General features: G+C 33.5%; 3 protein-coding genes and 1 long non-coding RNA gene across 4 annotated transcripts; 3 read left to right on the forward strand and 1 right to left on the reverse strand.

The window, feature by feature from the left end:
• The first annotated feature begins 950 nt into the window (after nucleotides 1-950).
• Nucleotides 951-6014, forward strand: LOC108828296 (DNA topoisomerase 1 beta). The gene is made up of 16 exons (XM_018601937.2): nucleotides 951-1110; nucleotides 1495-2702; nucleotides 2791-2985; nucleotides 3097-3177; nucleotides 3256-3315; nucleotides 3473-3567; nucleotides 3657-3813; nucleotides 3901-4026; nucleotides 4175-4255; nucleotides 4372-4462; nucleotides 4552-4685; nucleotides 4866-4934; nucleotides 5022-5111; nucleotides 5209-5312; nucleotides 5401-5569; nucleotides 5652-6014. Exons 2-16 carry the CDS (start codon nucleotides 1530-1532, stop codon nucleotides 5718-5720), a joined length of 2694 nt encoding a protein of 897 aa, XP_018457439.2. The 5' UTR covers nucleotides 951-1110; nucleotides 1495-1529; the 3' UTR covers nucleotides 5721-6014.
• Nucleotides 6015-6499: 485 nt separating this feature from the next.
• Nucleotides 6500-8364, forward strand: LOC108823752 (cell division protein FtsZ homolog 1, chloroplastic). Its single transcript, XM_018597031.2, has 6 exons — nucleotides 6500-6858; nucleotides 6954-7053; nucleotides 7123-7352; nucleotides 7428-7595; nucleotides 7683-7916; nucleotides 8006-8364. Exons 1-6 carry the CDS (start codon nucleotides 6613-6615, stop codon nucleotides 8279-8281), a joined length of 1254 nt encoding a protein of 417 aa, XP_018452533.2. The 5' UTR covers nucleotides 6500-6612; the 3' UTR covers nucleotides 8282-8364.
• Nucleotides 8365-11711: 3347 nt separating this feature from the next.
• LOC108826656 (uncharacterized) lies at nucleotides 11712-12402 on the reverse strand. The gene is made up of 3 exons (XR_001945509.2): nucleotides 12303-12402; nucleotides 12086-12132; nucleotides 11712-12008 (listed from the first exon to the last, which is right to left on the reverse strand). It is a non-coding gene; the product is annotated as an uncharacterized LOC108826656 (long non-coding RNA).
• Nucleotides 12403-16689: 4287 nt separating this feature from the next.
• On the forward strand, nucleotides 16690-20849 carry LOC108827575 (indole-3-acetate O-methyltransferase 1). Its single transcript, XM_018601003.2, is given in 5 exon segments — nucleotides 16690-16873; nucleotides 17338-17757; nucleotides 18073-18348; nucleotides 20297-20333; nucleotides 20336-20849. Coding segments are annotated over 5 exon segments (1158 nt in total). The 5' UTR covers nucleotides 16690-16762; the 3' UTR covers nucleotides 20650-20849.
• The last annotated feature ends 418 nt before the right edge of the window (nucleotides 20850-21267 follow it).

Consider the following 21267-nt stretch of genomic DNA (forward strand, 5'->3'; position numbering starts at 1 on the left):
CAAGATGTTGTTAAGGCTATTACAAATTTAAATACATTTTCATATTTAATTTATATATTATTTCTATTTTGATAAAATATATACTATACTTGAAAATTTATAAAATAGCATAGTATTTTAATTTTTTGTTTTATGATAAAAGTTTTAAATTAATTTATAATAATATATTATATTATTAGTTACTAAATTAATAAATTAATTAATTTAAAACATATTTAAAATTTTAGTAAGATTTTTCTAGATTTTTTAAACAGACTTTGTTATTATTAAAAGTAAATATAAATTTAGAATTAAATTAATTTCTTATTACTATCTTCATATTTATTATCTTTTTTAGCAATCTTATATAATTAATAGATAATGTAGATACAAATTGGAGAAGAAAGAAACAAGAAGAAATATCAGAATCAGATATCTAGAGATATATATTAAACCACAAAGATTACAAACAATGAATCAGTTTGTCACAGTGGTTTAGGGTCAGTGTGATATCTGTGTCAGGCCGGGTTCGAATCACCCCTGCAACAGATTTGAGATAAATGTTTTTTAATAATAATTTTTTTAAAATCGTAAACAGACAGCTCAGCGACACATCAGATTCCGTTAATGACATGTCATCATCTATAAACGTTTGACTAACAAAAAAACGGTCAATGTATGATTTAGTCTATTTTTATTAGTTTGTGTATGAAATTTAAAATAAATCTCAATTGATGCATGTTTTAGCACAGGTCATCAGTGTATGTACTGATCGGGACCGCAAGCCTCTGTTGACGTATGAATTGGCCGATTTCCCTGCCTGAAACGGACAGTTGGAACATGTCTTCTTTTGCTTTTTTTCCTTTCTTTCTTTTCGGTTTAAAGGCAGTTTATCTATTCTTCCCAAAATGGGCCTTCATTCACCTAACCCAAATAAAGATAGCGAGGAAAGTAATCTCCACTCCCTCAATACGGCGTCGCATCAAGACTCGCTGAGCCACACGGAGTGTCTCGATAACTTAGCCTCTACAATACAAAAAGGACAGAACATCAAGGCAGGTAAGAAATCCGTGAGGAGTGTTTCCCCTGAGATTCAATTCATCTTCATCTCCGATTTCTTCGTGGCCGAAGGTAGTTGCGTCAATTTGATTATCTATTATCCAGATTTTGATTTTCAATTGAGCTCAATTTTCACAAATTCTTGTTTAATTTCAAAATTAGGGTTCATAGTTTTATTTTTTTGGGGATTTCTGATCATTATTTCCTCGTAACCAATCCATAGACGTATTAAAATTGTGTATTTCTGACCTGATTCGATTGTATTAAGATGTTGCATGTTCCCTTCTCTTTTGATCTGACCAATTGAAATGTGTTTTCTGTCTAAATCTTGTCCGGACAAAGCTTTTGTTTCGGACCGAACCTCAACAACTTCGAAACTATCCCGTATTAATTAATTGGTGTTGCAATTTTAGAAAAATTAAAATATCTTTCCTTTTTCATTTGTTTGATGAACAGAGTTGATTGGGAGTAACTTGCCTTTTTCGGGTATTATGGCCACTGAGGCGTTTGTGAAACCTGTGGTGCCAAATGGTCATGACGGGTACGACGATGATGATGAAGATGAAATGCCTTTGGTTTTCAAGAGAAGCAGTAACAGTAACAATAATAATAATACATCATCTTCCTCTAATCGTCCAAGGCCTAACAATAACGCTCAGAGAAGTTCTTCTATCGGTTCCACCAAGTCCCCACCACCATCATCAAGGTCTCCTTTAACAAGCCCCAATAGATCAGCTTCTTCCGGAAGAAGTTCACTGATGAAACCGTCATCTTCTTCTGTGAAGTCCCCGCCAGTAGGGGAGGATAGAAGATCCGTTGCCTCTAAGGAGAGGAACGGTTTGGGAAAGGCTCCATCTGTGTCCAAAAGTGATGATGAGGATGATTCTGAGGATGATAAGCCTTTGAGTGCCAGGCTTAAAGGGGATACCAAACAAGGGAGCTCTTCCGGGCGTGGTAGCTCGCAGCTGCCAGTACAGAAGAGCAATGTGAGGCCTCAGGGAGTGAATGATAATAACAGTAGAAACAGAGATTCTGATGAGAAAGTTCAGACAAAGACCAACGTGGGTGCATCAAGTAGCAAGCCTATTCATAGTGACCAAAAGAGGCCCTTGGTTAACCATATCAATCGGAATGGTTTAAAGCCTAAGATTGAAGGGAATAGTTCTCAGGGACCTGCGAAGAGACCTCTTGAGAAGGGAAACTCTTCGAATCAATCTTCTGTTAAAAGGCCTAAGCCATCAGAGCCAGCTAGACCTGTGAAAATTGAGCAAGGCTCGCGTAGTACAGCTACTACGCCAGATAGGAAAGGAAATAATCTGGAGGACTCTAAGCCACTGAGAGTTAACCAAGTAGAAGATAACTCAGATGGTGATGATCATGTCCCTATTGCCTCGAGGATGAGCTCGAATAAGAAAGCATCGTCCGCGAAGCCAAATGCTAGTATGATAGCTTCGTCATCCAGAACAATAGCTAAGAAGCCCAACAAATGGGTGAAAGATTCTAAGTATTCAAAGTCGTCGAGATCTTTACCTTCCGGAGATGGGCAAAAGAAATGGAAAACACTAGAGCACAATGGTGTTATTTTTCCACCTCCATATAAACGTCACGGTGTTAAGATATTGTATCAGGGAAAGCCTGTTGACTTGACTCCTGAACAAGAAGAGGTCCTGTTTTCTCTATCTTTTTTTTTTCTCTGTTCCATGATAGATTCTTTCTTTGCTTACTTTCTTCAGTAATCATTTCTGTCTGCAGGTTGCCACTATGTTTGCGGTGATGAGAGAAACCGAATACTACAATAAACAGATGTTCAGAGATAACTTCTGGAATGATTGGCGGAAGATACTTGGAAAGAACCATGTGATTAAAAATCTTGATGATTGTGATTTCAGTCCCATATATGAATGGTATATGCAGGAGAAGGAGATAAAGAAACAAATGAGTGCAGAAGTAAATAATCGCTTTCTCATAATATAAACAGCTCATTTACTAATGAGCTATTTATATGCTGAATTGCTGATGTGCTGCTGTTGACAATATTGTAATGTTAATGATGTGCAGGAGAAAAGGATTTTGAAAGAGGAGAAGTTAGCGCAAGAAGAGAAGTACATGTGGGCTGTTCTTGATGGCGTCAGAGAGAAGGTGGTTTTCATTTTGTTGATAGAATCTATTTTTAGCTTTCTGGAATTTTTACCGACCATAAATTTGAAACAATTTCAGGTTGGAAATTTCAGAGTTGAACCCCCTGGCTTGTTTAGAGGCCGGGGAGAACATCCTAAGGTATGTTTTATTGAATTTGGTCTTACATTATCCTTGAGCTATATTTATTCTGTTCTCAGGCTCTCTAGTCCACATAACATTTATTACCTGGTTCCTCCCAACTTCCATAGTTATTTCTCATTTTAGTAATTTTATGTTCTACATTGTTACGTCTTAGATGGGGAAACTGAAAAAGCGGATTCGTCCTTGTGATATTACAATCAACATCGGTAAAGAGGCACCTGTTCCAGAATGTCCTATCCCTGGTGAAAGGTCTTTTTCTTTATGTCTTTCCCTTTTGAAAAGACACATTTGTTTTTTTTTTCCAGTAACGTGATTTCGTGAGTACTGTTTCTTTTCAGATGGAAAGAAGTTAAGCATGACAATACTGTCACGTGGCTTGCTTTCTGGAATGATCCTATCAATCCAAAAGAGTTCAAGTATGTATTCTTGGCAGCTAGCAGTGCGTTAAAGGGGCTGAGCGACAAGGAGAAGTATGAGAAAGCGAGGAAGCTTAAGGTACTGAGCTTTTCATTCCGCTAAAGCTTTGTCATAAACCATCATACTTTCTTTCTTCTAGTCAGCAACCTATCATTTTGGTTGCAGGACCGTATAGGGCATATTAGAGCAGCATACACCAAAGATTTTAGTAACAAGGATGTAACAAAGCGGCAAATAGCGGTTGCTACATATCTCATCGATAAGCTAGCCCTTAGGGCTGGAAATGAGAAGGTAATTTAACATAGATACTTCTTCAGTGAAAGGGATCCTTTTCTTGATCAGTATCATTTTTGTACTCTACAAAACCTGCTTCTTATTCATAAACTTGTTTTTATGCTTCCAAGCAACTTTCTCACATTTGTTTTCTTGGTTCATATAGGACGATGATGAGGCAGATACTGTCGGTTGCTGTACATTGAAAGTAGGAAACGTGGATTGCATTCCTCCAAATAAGTTAAAGGTATATTTGATCTCAACGTGAACAGAATTGGCTGCAGATTGCAGAATGTATCTATGTCGAAGGGTTTTTTGGTTGCAAATTATAGTTACTCATGGTATCCGCTTTGGCATTTTCAGTTTGACTTCCTTGGTAAAGACTCGATTCAGTATGTAAACACAGTTGAAGTTGAGCCTCTTGTTTATAAGGCTATTGGGCAGTTCCAAGCGGGTTAGTTTAACTACTAATTGGTTATCTAATCTCATACTTGACCTTTGGAAATTTAATAAATGACTTAAGGGCTTTTGGCTTCTATCCAGGAAAATCGAAAACTGACGATCTCTTTGACGAGCTAGATACTTCAAAACTGAATGCTCATCTTAAGGAACTTATGCCTGCTCTCACAGCCAAAGTATTCCGTACATATAATGCATCCATCACATTGGATGATATGGTATGTTGTCAATCTCTTTGCACCCTTTCAGAGCAAGTATGTTTAGTCAATCTTAGTAGTACTTATTATGTTTGAGAACATTAATCTATCACTTCCTAATGATATATATTTTTCTTTTCCGTTCTCTGGAGTTTAATTTTTCTTTTCCTTTATTCTATTTTCGATTGGATGTTGTGACAGTTGAGTAAAGAAACGAGAGATGGAGATGTTCCTGAAAAAATTGTGGTTTATCAGCAAGCAAACAAGGAGGTAATGACGATAAACCAATCTTCTCCGCTGTTGTTATTGATAATTAAAGAGATTGTTAGCATCTGAATTGTTTGGATATATCCTTAGGTCGCCATCATTTGTAACCATCAACGTACAGTCTCAAAATCTCACGGAGCACAAGTGGAGAAGCTGGCTTTGAAAATAGAAGAACTAAGGGTAAGATAAACATATAAGCAAATCCAACAACAGCTTACGATCAAAACTGTTTCAACTTTCTCAATCTCTTTTATCTTTGTATTATTACTATGCACAGGAGCAAATAAAAGAGCTGGATATCGATCTCGACAGGGCTAAGAAAGGAAGAACACCATTAATGGGCTCTGATGGAAAGAGAAAGAGGAATTTGACACCAGAAGCGTAATACTCTAACCTTGTGTTGCACGCAAAAGCTGTTTACTTATATATCGCGTAAACATAACCTTTAAATAAACTTCCCTGTGAACAGTTTGGAGAAGAAGATAATGCAAACGAATGCCAAGATCGAGAAGATGGAAAGGGATATGCAGACCAAGGAAGATATGAAAACTGTAGCATTAGGCACGTCTAAGATCAATTACATGGATCCTAGGATCACTGTTGCATGGTGCAAAAGACATGATGTTCCCATTGAGAAGGTATATATCAACATGGTCACAGATTTTGCAACAACACTTGCAATTCACTTTTGTCCTTACTTTTTCCCTTTTTGTATTGCAGATATTTAACAAGTCTCTCCTGGCTAAGTTTGCTTGGGCAATGGACGTTGATCCTGAGTTCAGATTCTGATTAAAGTGTTCGTTGTGGCCAGTTTCACCTAACCATTCACCATACATTTACAGAGACATAGAGAGAGTTCAAGAAAAGAGTTCAAGAAAAGAGTAGAAGAAAGAAACCAAAACCTATAAAATAGGTTTCTTCTCACTTAATAGTAAAACCAAAAGACTAATATGTGGGATGTTTTATAGAAAAACTGTTACAATTTTTTACTCAATAAGGTTGTATGATAACGTATAAATACTGAACAAAATGTTTGAACAACTTTTTATTGGTTAAATAACTTAAAGGTCAGTTACAAATATATCTTCAAATGGTAAAGTGACAAGTTATATTGTTCGGTAACCCATCTTACTTTTCATCTAATATCAAATGAATTCTAGACAAGTAATTTATGTTAATTATATATGTAACTTTTTTTATTATTTTACCATATGTAACCATGACATGTAAGTTTTTAGATGATATAAGAAATAGAAAATGTGACGAAACGGGTTCTAGTTTTTTGCATAATGACTTGTTGTGGACTAGCTTGTCCGAAATTGTAGGTCATGTTTCAGATCATACTGATAAACATAACTAGAAGCTTCATTTTAAGTTGTAAACTGAGGCCAAGAGAAAAAAGGTAAAAAATAGTTACTGCGTTTGATGTTGTAATTTTACATAATTTTTAGATTTATATATCAACTTGTTGCAATTTGCCGATTTCGACATGAAACGGCGTCATTGGAAACGAAAAGGGTCCACACTCGATCTCTTTAGCTTTTCCTTTGTGAGGAGAAGTACACTCCTACCACTGTTGATATTATTTTTTTTTTGTTTCTTCACTAAAACCCTAAAGGAACCATCTTTGTATTTTTTTTTTTGTCTTTCGTCTGAAATTGAGAGGAAGTACAAACAAAAAATGGCGATTAGTCGTCCGTTGGCCCAACTCAACGAGCTACCAATCTCCTCCTCCTTTCTCGCGAAATCGATACCCCACTCGCTGCACAACAGTACCAGAATCAACAGCGGCTTCTCAAAACAAAGGTCTAAGCCAACACGGTTGAGATGCTCCTTCTCTCCGATGGAGTCTGCGAGGATTAAAGTCATCGGTGTCGGCGGTGGTGGTAACAATGCCGTCAATCGCATGATTTCCAGCGGCTTACAGGTCACAACACCCACCAATCTTCAATCAATCTCAAAACTTCAACACTTTTGGCTTTCGATTTTGAAAATTGAAAGTTCACATTTTGATGATGACAGAGTGTTGATTTCTATGCGATAAACACGGACTCTCAAGCTCTCTTACAGTCTTCTGCACAGAACCCACTTCAAATCGGAGAGCTTTTAACACGTGGCCTCGGTTAGTCTCTGTCAAGTAGACGTTATATGTTAAAAAGATGCGAGCTTTGACTCTCTTTTAATTACACAGGGACTGGTGGGAACCCGCTTCTAGGAGAACAAGCTGCTGAAGAATCAAAAGACGCAATTGCTAATGCACTCAAAGGATCTGACCTTGTTTTCATTACTGCTGGTATGGGTGGTGGTACTGGCTCCGGTGCTGCTCCTGTTGTTGCTCAGATATCTAAAGAAGCTGGTTATTTGACCGTTGGTGTTGTTACCTATCCCTTCAGCTTTGAAGGTCGTAAAAGATCTTTGCAGGTAATAAATGTTTCTTTTCTGTCACCGTTTCTTGTTTTGAGTTATAAAAGTCTAATTCTGTTTGTCTCTCTGTAGGCACTGGAAGCCATTGAAAAGCTGCAGAAGAACGTTGATACACTCATCGTGATACCTAATGATCGTCTCCTAGATATTGCTGATGAACAGACGCCTCTTCAGGACGCTTTTCTTCTCGCTGATGATGTTTTACGGCAAGGAGTTCAAGGAATCTCAGATATTATTACCGTGAGTCTTTCTTTGTATATGTAATAGCTTTTTAACAAGTTTGTTTGATTCTGAGGAAACAGTATCTCATTGTTCTTTTTTTTTCAGATACCTGGACTGGTTAATGTTGACTTTGCGGATGTGAAGGCGGTTATGAAAGATTCTGGAACCGCAATGCTTGGAGTAGGTGTTTCTTCAAGCAAGAACCGAGCAGAAGAAGCAGCTGAGCAAGCCACTTTGGCTCCATTGATCGGATCATCCATACAGTCAGCTACTGGTGTCGTCTACAACATCACCGGTGGAAAAGACATTACCTTGCAGGAAGTGAACCGAGTATCTCAGGTACAAGAATCTTAGCTTCAATAGTAACATATCACAATGCACAGTCTTGTCATGTTTTTGGGGTGTTTCTTTTTTTTTTTGTTTGGAAGGTGGTGACAAGTTTGGCAGACCCATCGGCTAACATCATATTTGGAGCTGTTGTGGATGATCGTTACACTGGAGAGATTCATGTAACGATAATCGCCACGGGGTTCTCACAGTCTTTCCAGAAGACACTTCTCAGTGATCCAAGAGCAGCTAAACTACTCGACAAAACGGGATCAGCAGGTCAACAAGAGAACAAAGGGATGTCTATCCCTCACCAGAGGCAGTCTCCTGCAACTATCAACACCAAATCATCTTCTCCCCGCAGATTGTTCTTCTAGCATCTTTTGTTTTTAAGCATATTCCTTTTTTATCAAAAATGTAACGATCTTCTGGCTCAAATATCATTTACTTTTTTTTCCTAGTCTTCTCCAAATTGTCTCAAAAGAAGTAATTTGTCAAAACCAATTTTCAGACATTATAGCTGGAGATGACTGGTCGCAGAAACAATTTGGAACTCAGCTTTAATGACTGTAACATCTCACAAAGACAGATTGTTAAAGTGGTTAGAGATAGATATGATCACTATACTTGATGATCGACCACCATTACTGTAAACAAAACAAAAATTATTTAGACACTGGAACCGTCAGTAAAAATTGCCTAGACTCAAACTTAGTTCCAGACTACTAGTCTAGTTTTTGAGGTGGGATATAGTAACGGGCCTGGCCTGGCCTCGCCTCTAACAGTTCCTATAAAGTAGGAGGAGGTGTGACTTCATCAATATCTGCAACCTGGACCATGTTAGGGTCCATAGCAGCAGGGACAAAATGGTTCAGACTTTGAGAGGAAGATTACAAGATCTCCAGTCTAAAGACTCTAAACTGCGTTACCAGCTTCGTCTATGTTGGTGACGACTTATGTTGGGCAATGAGACAGAGTTACAATAGGAGGCAGTGAGATGCATTTTGGATGCGTCAGATTCGGAGACTCTTTTTATTTTCCCCCTTTATATTTGTACAATCCAATATACCTATAATAAAAGTACATATGAAAATCTGAATTATTATATTTGAGGATATTTAAAATAATTTTAAGTTTATTTTTATAATTGTAAGGTAAAATTACTTAGAGCTTTCAAAATATTTTAATTATAATAAATATTCATATGCCTTTAGAAGTTTACAAAATTTTATCAGTCATTTTTTATGCAACTTTCTACTGATCATTGCTTTATTTTAAAATATTTTTAAAAAATAAAAAAATAAAAAAATACTATAAATATTGCAAAATATATTTACATATTTATGATGAAAATCTGAAACTAATGCGATAAATAAAACTAATTTTATTTTGGCTTAATAAAAATAAAAATAGTTATACTTTAATACAAAGGAATATATATCACCATATCCACAAAATAAGTAATTAGACTAATAAATTTTATTATAGCTAAAATCAATGGTAAAATAAAAAAAAACATATTAGTTTATAGTAATGTTTATTTATTTTTATACATATAAATTACGGGATGCTTCATACCATACCAATAAATAAAAAGAATTTAAATAATTGTTACAATTTATTTCTTTTGTAATACATATATGTTCAAATATTATCATTATATTTATTTATGTATTCTGAATCTATCAACACTTAAGTTTATTTTCTATTTTATTTTCAAAACAATATATATAATATTATTACTAAAATATATTTATATATAAGAGAAAAACCAATCTAAATTAAAATAAAAAATTATTCAAAATTTAATCTATTTAGAACACAAAATATCATGGTTGAATTCGAAGAATTTGATGTTATCTAATATACTAAAGTGATAATCAAACTAATCATATATTACATATCCAAAATCACATGTCTAACTAAACAATATAATATTATTTATATAAATTATAAAATAATTGAAATTGAATTTAATTAAATTATTAATAAATTATTACAATATATTTATTTTATAAATATGAATATCCGTGCATAAGCACGGAAGAATCACCTAGTTCATAAATAAGTTGGCGATATATATATATATATATATTTTAAACCGTTTAAAATTAGAATAAGATAATGAATAATGGTGATAAAAATTATCTATATTTTCACAATTGGATATATATATATATATATATATATATAATTAGAATAAGATAATATATATATATATATATATATATATATATATATATATATATATATATATATATATAATTAGAATAAGATAATGAATAATGGTGATAAAAATTATCTATATTTTCACAATTGGATAAAGAAAGTATTATCGGTCAAAGGAAATAAAGCAAAAGTGTAAAGAGAAAGACAGTGTTGAGAAGAGAAGAAAAGACTCTCTGCTTTTGACCCATTCCTATTTATTTTTTAAAATTGACTTTGAATACCCCAGTTTTCTTAAAGTTTGGTGAGCATTTAATTTTCAGTTACGAGTAAACGATTTGTAAAATAAAATACTAAGAAAATCGTTAGGCGCAAGAGGATAAGCCATCCACAATCTGTGGTCGATGTCCTCGGGAAAGCAACATATTATTTTGTGCTGTTAATTGTGAAATACTATAGAATAAATAGCCGTTTTATAACCTTCAAAATATCTCAATATTAGTGAAACAATTTAACCATCTGGTTTTTAACCAGACCCTAACAGTAGATGCTGCTATGGAAACCTTCAAAGTTGAAACAAGACTAAATTACGTATAGCTCTTTAGCCCTTGTGATGATCACTTATGATGTTACTTCTAAAAGCCCATCGGAGAAAAAAACAAAGCACTAGTGCAATTTATTGTAAGTGCAAGGATAAACTGAATTTCAAGTAACTGGTAAATCTGAATTACTCTCCTCTTCCCTAATTAACCGTTAGTTGTTTTGTTTTCTTCTAATGAGCAAGAGCACATTACAAAAATTTCAATAATTTGTCCAATAATCACAAGCCAACATAGTCTATTATATAGATTGATTCTCTTTTAGCATTTTAAACATTATTTTCATTACTAATCATCAAACCTTGATGTTAGATAAAGGGGAATTTTTAAGTACCATTTTAATTTTAGTTTCTGGAAGGTTTGAAAATAGGTCGTTATAAGGAGAATATTAATAAATAACTTAAACTTAATAAATTGCATAGGCTCAGTTCTTTGGTTAGTTTAGTTTTGAAGCTAAACAACAACATATATATACAACTAAAATTAAAGTTTTAAGAGCACATATTGGGGTCTAGTGTTACGTGAAATAGCGAAGATCACGGTAACTGTATGTTAAAAGACTCGAAAACTATTAAGAAAACAGACTTCCTGGTCTTCTGGTTATTAATCTAATTTGCTTTCCACTTTAGGGACATAATAAATTTCTCATGTATATGATCCCCTGAGTGTAGTTATATCATATGTACAGAGTGATTAGCATTCTTTAGATTACATTTGTGTTTTTTTCTCTAATATTTTGTTAAGGGTGAAATATGAAGATCTGATTTATCAATTAAGTTTGTAAATTTAGTTCAACGAAGGATCAAAATATAGAACCAATCTAATGGCCTAAGTTATTCCGGATCCAGTCATGAATCCTACATAACTGAATTTCGGAATTAGAATCTAACTGATATCCTAAGAGCATCATTATCCCAAAGCCCCATTTAGAGGTTCTTATTTTTTTTTAATACTTTTAATTAGTAAAAATGAGTTAAGAGACAAGAATAAGAAACTCAAACATTTATGTGATCCAATGCAAGTATTTTAATTGAAGGTTCTTAATTTTTTTTTCTTTTTTAAGTTCAACCTTTGAGTGATTTCAAGTTCAAGAAGCAGCTGGGATCCTCGGTCGTGGACGTGACGGAAGGGATGATCTCTTGCGTAAGAGAGAATGCACCAGAGCTTCTTTTAGATGATGTGTTTGTGTGGAGTCAAGTGTTTGGCGGCAGTGGAGGAGGTGCAGAGAGGATGTGTGAGGAAATGGGAGTGCTGTTTCTTGGGAAAGATAGTGTCCCTCAGATTCATCAGCTTCATCATCACCTTCTCCTTCTCCATTCTCTTCTTCCTTCCCTTCAGCCTATAAACCAAACAAAACAATCAAACGTGTAAAGACTTGTTGTGGGCTCCTTTATAATAAACTGTATTTTGTTATACCTTTAGCTTTGCTTCAAGCTTCTCCAAAACCTCCAACTTGTGCAGATCTACAAAGACAGAACGTAAACTTTTTGTAAAAACATTGTTGAAACTAATGAAAAAATTGCATACTTGAACATCCATAGAAGCCAGGAACAGACACAAGACTTGCCCTTTTCACAACAATGCAGCAGATTGTAATTTCAAAAGGAACAAGAAGAGATGGGAAGGAACTAACCTCCAAGATCTTGGCTGCATTTTTCAGTCCACGAGCGACTGTGTCCATTCCACTGATATGAGCAATGAACAAGTCTTCAATATCTGTAATCTCTCGCCTCCTGTTTGATCAAAAACATTATAAGCTTCTTCTGAGTTTAAGTTTGTATGAAACAGAAAAACAAGGAAACGTTCTTACATCAAAAGCGTGCCGTTGAAACCAATCTTCTGCTTATAAGCAACAGCGGTTTCAAAGAATCTGGGCATATGATCAAGTTCTCTTTCCATATCAGTGTTCAAGAGCGTCTGGTAACCTTCACGACCACCCCAGAAAACATAGTCTTCAAAAATCAAATCAAATCAATTGAAAATCAGATATGTCATCAGTGATGGTAAGAAAGAACAAAGATTCAAGTTTTTTTTTCTTACCACTAGAAAAGACGCTGCGTTTAAGCAGACAAGGATCATAAAGAAACAAAATTTCTTCATAGTAACTACAAAATCAGATGAAACAGTAACTACAAAATCGAAAGCTCAGACCAAAACTCGAGAATCAACGATTGATAGAGTAAAACAGAATCAAAACACATCTTTATCAGAATCAAATCTGAATCTTAGATCAAACCAGAGAGGTAGCCATCGTCGAGAGAAAGAGAACGGAATCAAAGCAAACCGAACACACGCTCCCCTTCTCTCCTCTCATTTTGCCAACACGTGTCCGAAAATACCGTCTCTTCCTTTGCCGAAATAAGTGACGCCTCTTGTGTTTATTAGTATTTTTGATTTATTTTTAATGCATAATTAACATAAGAAACCCCCTAAATACCAGCGATAATGATACTCTAATGTATTTTCGATTGAAAATATAAAAACTTATGCCATAGATACAGACAAAAGGTATTAGTATTCCATGGTTAGTGGTTGTGGCACAATTAGTTAGGTATACACGAGAAACGATGATTATATCTGAACATTATTAAATCATAACGATAATTAACGGTTGAATATAGTTATATATCAGTTGATTGGTCAGTTTCAAGAAAATATCAGTTGATTGGTCTAAATTATTTTAAATCATTCAGTTTTCCTTCATGTCTCCGAACAATAAGTATCATCTTCATTTTTTTTCTAAATATTAAGATTTATACCACTTTTTTAGAGTTTATATTGTTGTGAAGCACAACTTTTTTTTTTTTTGAAACTAAAATATTTAATACCCTATTTAAAACATTCTGATTACAAAAATAGAAATATCAATCAAAATTTATGTAAGAAAAAAAATTATTATTACTAAACAAGAATCCAATATATAATGAAAAATCATGAAGCACAACTTATTACAAAAGAAAGCAAAGGAGCAGGAGAAAGAGCAATATATCGTAACTCAAAGGTAACCCTTGTTTTTAATCGTAACTCAAAGGTAACCCTAATTAAACAGAACTTTTGATTAAAAGTTTGGTGTAACACATACTACTTTTTTGTGAAGTATAAAATACTATTACACCTTTAACACTTAATGATTAGAGGTCTCTAAAACTATATCAACATTTGTAAAAGGTAACTATAATAATTAGTCACAAGGAATTAATTTTATATCAGTTGAATATTCATGTATGAATATTAAAATCGTAACCAACTTGTATAATTGTGACACTCTCGTTACTTGAAAGTTTGTAGTCATTAGTAAATCCAAATCCCAATTAAATATGCATCACATAATTAGTCAATAATCTCTCATCTTTCTTCTAATTGGACCCTTTTCTAGCTCATTTTATATTAATTCAAATGTACTAAAAAGGAAAGATGAGTTTGTTACGTAAACAATTAGTTATCTTTTTTTTTTGACAAAGGGCTTAACAATTAGTTATCTTAAGATAAGAATAGATAAAATAAGTTTATGTAGTTAGAAAGAAGAAAGAGATATCAAAAACAGTTAAACAACAAAGGAAAATGGAGAAGAAAAATCGAATGACTGTGGATTTGGTGAAACATCAAGGATGACAACAGCCAAAAAACTGAAAAAGATGTTCAAGAATGCAACATTTGAAGATATATTTGATTTTCAAACAAACATATCGTAAACATTACGTTTACTAAAAAAATTAGTATTTTAAGTAGCCCTTTCAACCTTAAGTTTGTGGTATTATGAAATTACTAAAACATTAAATGTAGTATTTCTTAGATTTTGACAATGAAAAAATGCATAGATTAGAATAGAAGAATGGAGCAGTAGGACTTTCTTTTTCACGACTCTTGTGGCATGCTAGTGAAAATTTGGTTGTTGGCTTAATATAAGATATATTGGACCCACTTGTATCTTTACTTCTCTTTTACCTTTTGCTGATTATTATTTTTAAGAAAATCTAACATCATATTACCTAGGAGTTGCAATGCAATAGCTATCCATATGTAGGTGTCTACTAACAGACGTTGTGATTTTTATAAATACCCGTTAAGTATCTTGAATTAGATAACCTAATGAACACCTTGCGAATTCAAAGTTCAAATATTCATGAATGTAAGGGTATTAGTATTACATTATTATTATTTTATTTTTGTTGCCAAAAGAATATTACTCTAAATTAGTATGGCAACAGGGATGGACAATAGTTTTTGTTATAGAGAAAATATGATGGACAATAATCTGTTTTTTTCGATGGGGCTTGACTTTTTTCGATATTGAGAAGATTGAATACAAATACAGGTAGCGATTTTTTTTTCATATTTTATGTATGACTGATTTTTGTTGGCCAATTTTCTAAAATACTTGATATTTATCCTCCTCCTTCAAACAATAAACTTAGTATAAAGAATAACAATTTTTATGAAAATGCAAATTAAACCCGAGTATCTAGCATTTCCAATACAATATGCAATAACATGCAAATTTTTTTAAAAAACAACATTTTAGTACAAGAACGCTAACTAAACTCCGCGAACCTCGAAGATAACAAATCTAAAAACTGTAGAAATTTGAGATGAGAACTCAAACTACATAATAAGAACAGCATCTTGTTTTCGGATATTTTTATCGTTTATATTAAGAGTCGTGTGGTCTATTTGTTTCTATCTTTTATTAGTACTACAATATAACATTGCTTATGGGTATGCCAACATTATGTTTGGTTGAAAATAAGAAAATAATAGCATCTAGTTTTAGGATAGGGATGATGAAAATGTAGAGAAATGGATAGAGTTTTTAAATAACCGGCAACATGATGAATAAACTACTCTTTTTCTTATATTGCTTCACTCTCTCTGTTCCATTGGATTCCATGAATTTTCGGCGTCAATCTCGTGCCTTACCCACTCTTTAGTTCCTACATATGCTACTTTTACATTTACTCATGCATGTAACCAACCAGATTAATCAATTTACTATATTATGCAATAAATCAACTAATGGAGATTTAAACCAGCCGAGCATTTTGTGTTCAGATGAACTTGCCATGTAATTAAGATAAGCGTCACAATCAATATTAATCACGGATATATCATAGATCACCTGAACTAACGTTCGATCGGTTTTATCTTCTAATTAACCATATGATGGGTTAGTTGATATAGATTACCTGACAGTCGTTAGGACTTAGTACCAATACTTTTTTGTGGCTAATATTAGGGCTAATGCTTGGAATATGAATAATACGATAGGGGATAGAAAAGCAACGGATGAAGAAATGTTTGAAACATGCATGAATCTAACTCTAAGATAATATCATAGCTTGAATACTCCTAATGTCGCCTCGGGTGGTATCAAATGGAAACACATTCATTTTCCTTTTGATTTTTCTCATCATGGATATTTAAAGCCAGCCAATAAGTTTTTTTTTTTTTTTTGCTAAAGGATTAACCAGCCAATAAGTTATTACTCTTAAGACTCGTTAACTTACCCTAACTTTAAGTCCCACTTAAAATCTTACCATATTACCATACGCTTAACTACCATTCACTTATTGAGACGACGTTTCTTCATATCAACCAACAAAAATGTAATTTTAGATATTTTCATTCAAATCAGAACCGCAAAAATACTTGAGAAAAATATCACATCAAAGATTCATACAATTATATGTGTGTGGTATATAACTATATATATTGCTCTACTCTTTACTCCAATGAACCCTACAAGAAATGTGGTTGACAAAAATAATAACCTACAGTACACAAAATGACAAACCATGTATATACCATATATCATGTGGCACAAGTACACCACATAATTATATTTTGTTGTTTGGGAAACAAACATAATGATGCGTTGTTTTTCAGGAATAATCAGTATATACACAAAATGTACACAAAGACACATTTAATTTTATGTTTCCCCATTCAATTAAATTATATACATATATCATTTCCTCGCTTTGTCCTCCTTTTGTATAAATATGTGTCATCCCTTCAAGCTTGTCTCATTCTCAAAAACTAAGTGCAGAGAAAGAGAGAGGATCGAGATAATAAGATAGAAAGAAAAAGAAGAGAATGGGTTCTAAGGGAGACAACGTTGCTGTATGTAACATGAAGCTCGAGAGACTTCTCAGCATGAAAGGTGGCAAAGGACAAGACAGCTACGCAAATAACTCTCAAGCCCAGGTCTGTAGTATATCTCTATTTATAATTAATTTCCATTAAGAAAACTTCTAATAACTCGATTATATTTGATCTCGAGTATTATAATTGGAAATTTAACAAGGAATTGTGTTTTCAGTAAGGGGGTGTTCAAAGGTTAACTAAATCTACTTTTTTTTTTATCAAACTAAATCTACTTTTAAAATTAAATAGCTTCAAGGCTTACTTCCATTTCAATTCAGTTTAGCGCAAATAATAAATCAAGTCGATTTTGATTTATCTTTTGTTTGTATCTGTTTGAATCGGATTGGAAACCATTGATTTACGTTAAATAAATAAATTAAGCTGTATATAAAATGCGTATAATGTGACACAAATAGATCGAGACATTATCGACGTCCATGGAAGTGTATATATTTTAGTAACGAGAAAAAGATATTTAAATACAAATTCCTGAGAAGTAAAAAAATTATACCAAATATATGCAGGCGATGCATGCACGGTCCATGCTTCACCTCTTAGAAGAAACACTTGATAACGTTCATCTAAACTCCTCCGCCAACCCTTCACCGTTCACGGCGGTTGATCTCGGTTGCTCCTCCGGAGAAAATACCATACACATCATCGATTTCATCGTCAAACACATCTCTAAGCGTTTTCATTCCGCCGGGATCGACCCACCGGAGTTCACAGCTTTCTTCTCTGACCTCCCAAACAACGATTTCAACACTCTTTTTCAGCTTCTTCCACCACTTGTCTCTAACTCTTGCATGGAGGAGTGCCTTGCTGCAGACGGAAATCGCTCCTACTTTGTCGCTGGTGTTCCCGGATCGTTTTACCGGAGACTTTTCCCGGCGAGAACAATTGATATTTTCCACTCTGCCTTTTCTTTGCATTGGCTCTCTCAGGTATACACACTATACGCAACGTATGCTAGGTCACTGTATTTACAAGTTGCATGGTTCGGTTCGTATAGTTTAATCATTTTTTTTAGTTTAATCTTTAATGGTTCTATTTTCTTTTTCCGTTCTAACCTTCAGTTATTTTATCGAAGTTTTAATTATGGTTGGATGTTAAACATACATCAAGAAAAAGCTCAGAGCATAGATACCGGTTGTTAACTTGTGATTTTTTCAAACTTTTGGATTAATATTAACCAGAAATCTTTTTTAAAAATCTTTTTTTTAAGTCATGGTTACACTGAGAAATGGGAAATTTGGTAGGTGCCGGAGAGCGTGACGGATAGGAGATCGGCGACTTACAATAGAGGGAGAGTGTTCATACACGGCGCCGGAGAGAAGATGGCCACTGCGTACAAACGGCAATTTCAGGCGGACTTGGCGGAGTTTTTGAGGGCAAGAGCGGCGGAGGTTAAGAGAGGTGGGGCCATGTTCCTTGTTTGTCTCGGTCGTACCTCTGTAGACCCCACTGATCAAGGTGGTGCCGGTCTACTCTTCGGCACTCATTTTCAAGACGCTTGGAACGACCTTGTCAGCGAGGTACGACCTTTAAAAGTTGAACTCTTTCCCCAAATTACTTATAGTTAATCTCACAATTCTAAATTGCTAACCTTGATGAGCTTATACAACTATAGTATATAGCAGCACCTAACCATATTATTTTAAACTCTCAGTCGTAAAATCACCAAACATATATAGTATACTAGTATTGTATATATAATCAAATATTATCCAAGGACAAATTTCTTGTAATTCAGATTTTTGACACAAAAATTATATTTAAAGAAATTATCAAACATAGAATACTAGTTTTGTATGTTTGATGGAATGTTAAATATAATTAACCAAGTTCCTTAAAATTATGTTAACTTCGGTCGACAAGTTAACAAAATTGAATTTTTGTGTAAAATCTACATACTAACAAAATAGAAGCAAATGATAGTGGTGGCTTAATGACCACGTTAGTACACACTCTCCACTCATTTTAAATTAACAATCCTTCATGCCCGTCCGATTGCCCTCTCACCGACCCCGTTTATATGAATCTTAATCATCCACTGGGACGTCATTTTATGCAGTCGCCAAAATATCGACATCATGACCTTGTCGAGACAAACAGGCCATATTATTGGACAACAACGTACAGTGGAAAAAGACATACAAAAAGATCCAACAAGAATTGTTAAGTTGCTTTCTGACATAACTATTACTAGATTTTGACCCGCGCTTTTGAAGCGCGGAATATTTTACGATGAAAAATTTCACTAATAATTTAACAAATATTTTGGTAATTTTTAAAGAGTGTGTATTTAAAATATTTTTGCATTTAAATCAGTATTTTTAAATTCAACCCGATTGTGATTATACCGGTTAGTCCGGAGATCTGAGAATTCAATTTATGTTTTTAAAATATTCATATTAAAAATCACTAAAACCCGAGACTAACCGATTGAACTGATGGATGACCGATATGTAATCTAATTGGATTTAAATTGTAATAGTTTCATAATTTGTAATCTTATAATCGAAATTTTAAAGTTCACTATTTTGCAATTATGAAATTATAACGTTTCTACAAAATTTTAAAGAGAAAATGATAGATATAAATAACTAAGATTAATTATTGTATTATTTGGAAACATTGACAGTAGTATAAAAAATATATTGTTTGGAAACATTGATAGTAGTATAAAGAAATAAGTATATTGTTTGGAAACATTGATAGTAGTATAAAGAAATAAGTATATTGTTTGGAACATGGATAGTAGTATAAAGAAAGAAACATTAGTGATTTAATGTATGTTTAACTATAAAGTATAAAGTGTATTTAATTTAAAAACTTACAAAATAAATGTTAGGTCCAACAGAATGTTTCTGTTTTAATAAGATAGATTACCCCGTTAAATCATATAGTCCTACCAAAAAGTAAGTTTACATGTGTTGAGTCATTATAAACGTACATTCACACATAAAAGTTTTTTTTTTTGACCGAACCACACATAAAAGTTAGCGTACATATTTTTGATGATGAATATTAGTACAGTATATAAAAAATCGCACTTGGAATTAAATTTAATTTACTATTGGCTCGCTAAATTTATCAGTTTACTCACATGTTTGAAAATTAATATTATATATTACATATATTTTTATAATCTTGTTGATATATATTATAATCTTGTTAACCAATTACTATTAATATATACTATAATCTTATCAATATATAACTAATAAATGAAACGTCATTAATTATTAGTACTATTGTGCGTTTATGATTTGTTTTATAAAAACTCTATTGAGTTGAAATGTTTTTTGCTGTACCATTATTTCGGCTATTTCGTTTTCCCACCACCCCCTACCAATTAATTAACCTATTTTTGTGTTCAGCTGAATCGTCTTAAAAGGGTTCCACTGACATTAGTTAGTTAATTGGTTAAACGTCCTGATAGAATTGACGTAGATGTTTTACAAAAATCATTGATTTTAGGGTTTGGTAGCGGCAGACAAGCGCGACGGATTCAATATTCGGTGTACGCTCCAAGCCTGCAAGACTTCAAGGAAGTAGTTGAAGCGGATGGCTCCTTCACCATTGAGAAGCTTGTAGTTTACAAAGGAGGGAGTCCACTTGTTGTGAGCGAGCCGGACGATGCATCCGAGGTCGGTCGTGCTTTTGCTAGTAGTTGTCGGAGTGTGGCTGGAGTACTAGTTGAAGCTCACATCGGGGAAGAGCTAAGCAACGAGTTGTTCTCAAGAGTTGAACGTCGAGCCACTATCCATGCCAAGGATGTCTTGGTGAATCTGCAGTTCTTTCATATCGTCGCTTCTTTATCTTTTACTTAGTTCCAAATTAAAATGAAAAGGCCTAATTTAAAAAAAACGACGTTCGTGTGCTTGTTTTATCTCTCTTTTTATTTTCCTTAGGCGCTTTTTATTTGTTTTGTTTTTCTCCCCTTACTGGCATGGCTTTTGATCATGTAATCTAAAATAGTTAGGTGAAGACTTCTTTCTTTAAATCTTTATGAAAAGGAAGTCTTTGTTTCTTCTATGTCGGGTTCCTAATCAAAATCAGCTGGACCAAACGGATATCATAACAAGAAAAGTCGAAATCTAGAAAATTTCGATTTACAATGATCCTTATGTCCAATAATTATATCTTACCATTACATTCTAAATATTTATGGTTAGAAAAAAGTATCAGACGACACAAAGAAAAAAAAACGCATATTACCAATGTTTCATAGTATTATTTGTCGTTCTTAGGTTTATGCACACATATTAAAAAAACATTTTATTTTACATATTTTTCAAAAATAAATACTATTACCAATACACCTAATCATATATCAACAAAAAAATAAAATAGAGAATTTGTCAATAAATTTTGCATTGAAAACCAAAAAAGACACTTATTTTGAAACAAAAATTCTACTCTAAAATGACACATAATTTGAAACGGAG

The sequence above is a fragment of the Raphanus sativus genome, chromosome 9, assembly GCF_000801105.2.
Source record: "Raphanus sativus cultivar WK10039 chromosome 9, ASM80110v3, whole genome shotgun sequence".
NCBI classification, from domain to species: domain Eukaryota; kingdom Viridiplantae; phylum Streptophyta; class Magnoliopsida; order Brassicales; family Brassicaceae; genus Raphanus; species Raphanus sativus.

Coding starts and splice junctions, on each gene's coding strand:
- LOC108828296 (XM_018601937.2), top strand. CDS start 1,530: ATGGCCACTGAGGCGTTTGTGAAACCTGTGGTGCCAAATGGTCATGAC. Junction 3,568..3,656: donor TGTCCTATCCCTGGTGAAAG/GTCTTTTTCTTT, acceptor GTTTCTTTTCAG/ATGGAAAGAAGTTAAGCATG. Junction 4,027..4,174: donor TTAGGGCTGGAAATGAGAAG/GTAATTTAACAT, acceptor TGGTTCATATAG/GACGATGATGAGGCAGATAC.
- LOC108823752 (XM_018597031.2), top strand. CDS start 6,613: ATGGCGATTAGTCGTCCGTTGGCCCAACTCAACGAGCTACCAATCTCC. Junction 7,596..7,682: donor GAATCTCAGATATTATTACC/GTGAGTCTTTCT, acceptor TTTTTTTTTCAG/ATACCTGGACTGGTTAATGT. Junction 7,917..8,005: donor AAGTGAACCGAGTATCTCAG/GTACAAGAATCT, acceptor TTTGTTTGGAAG/GTGGTGACAAGTTTGGCAGA.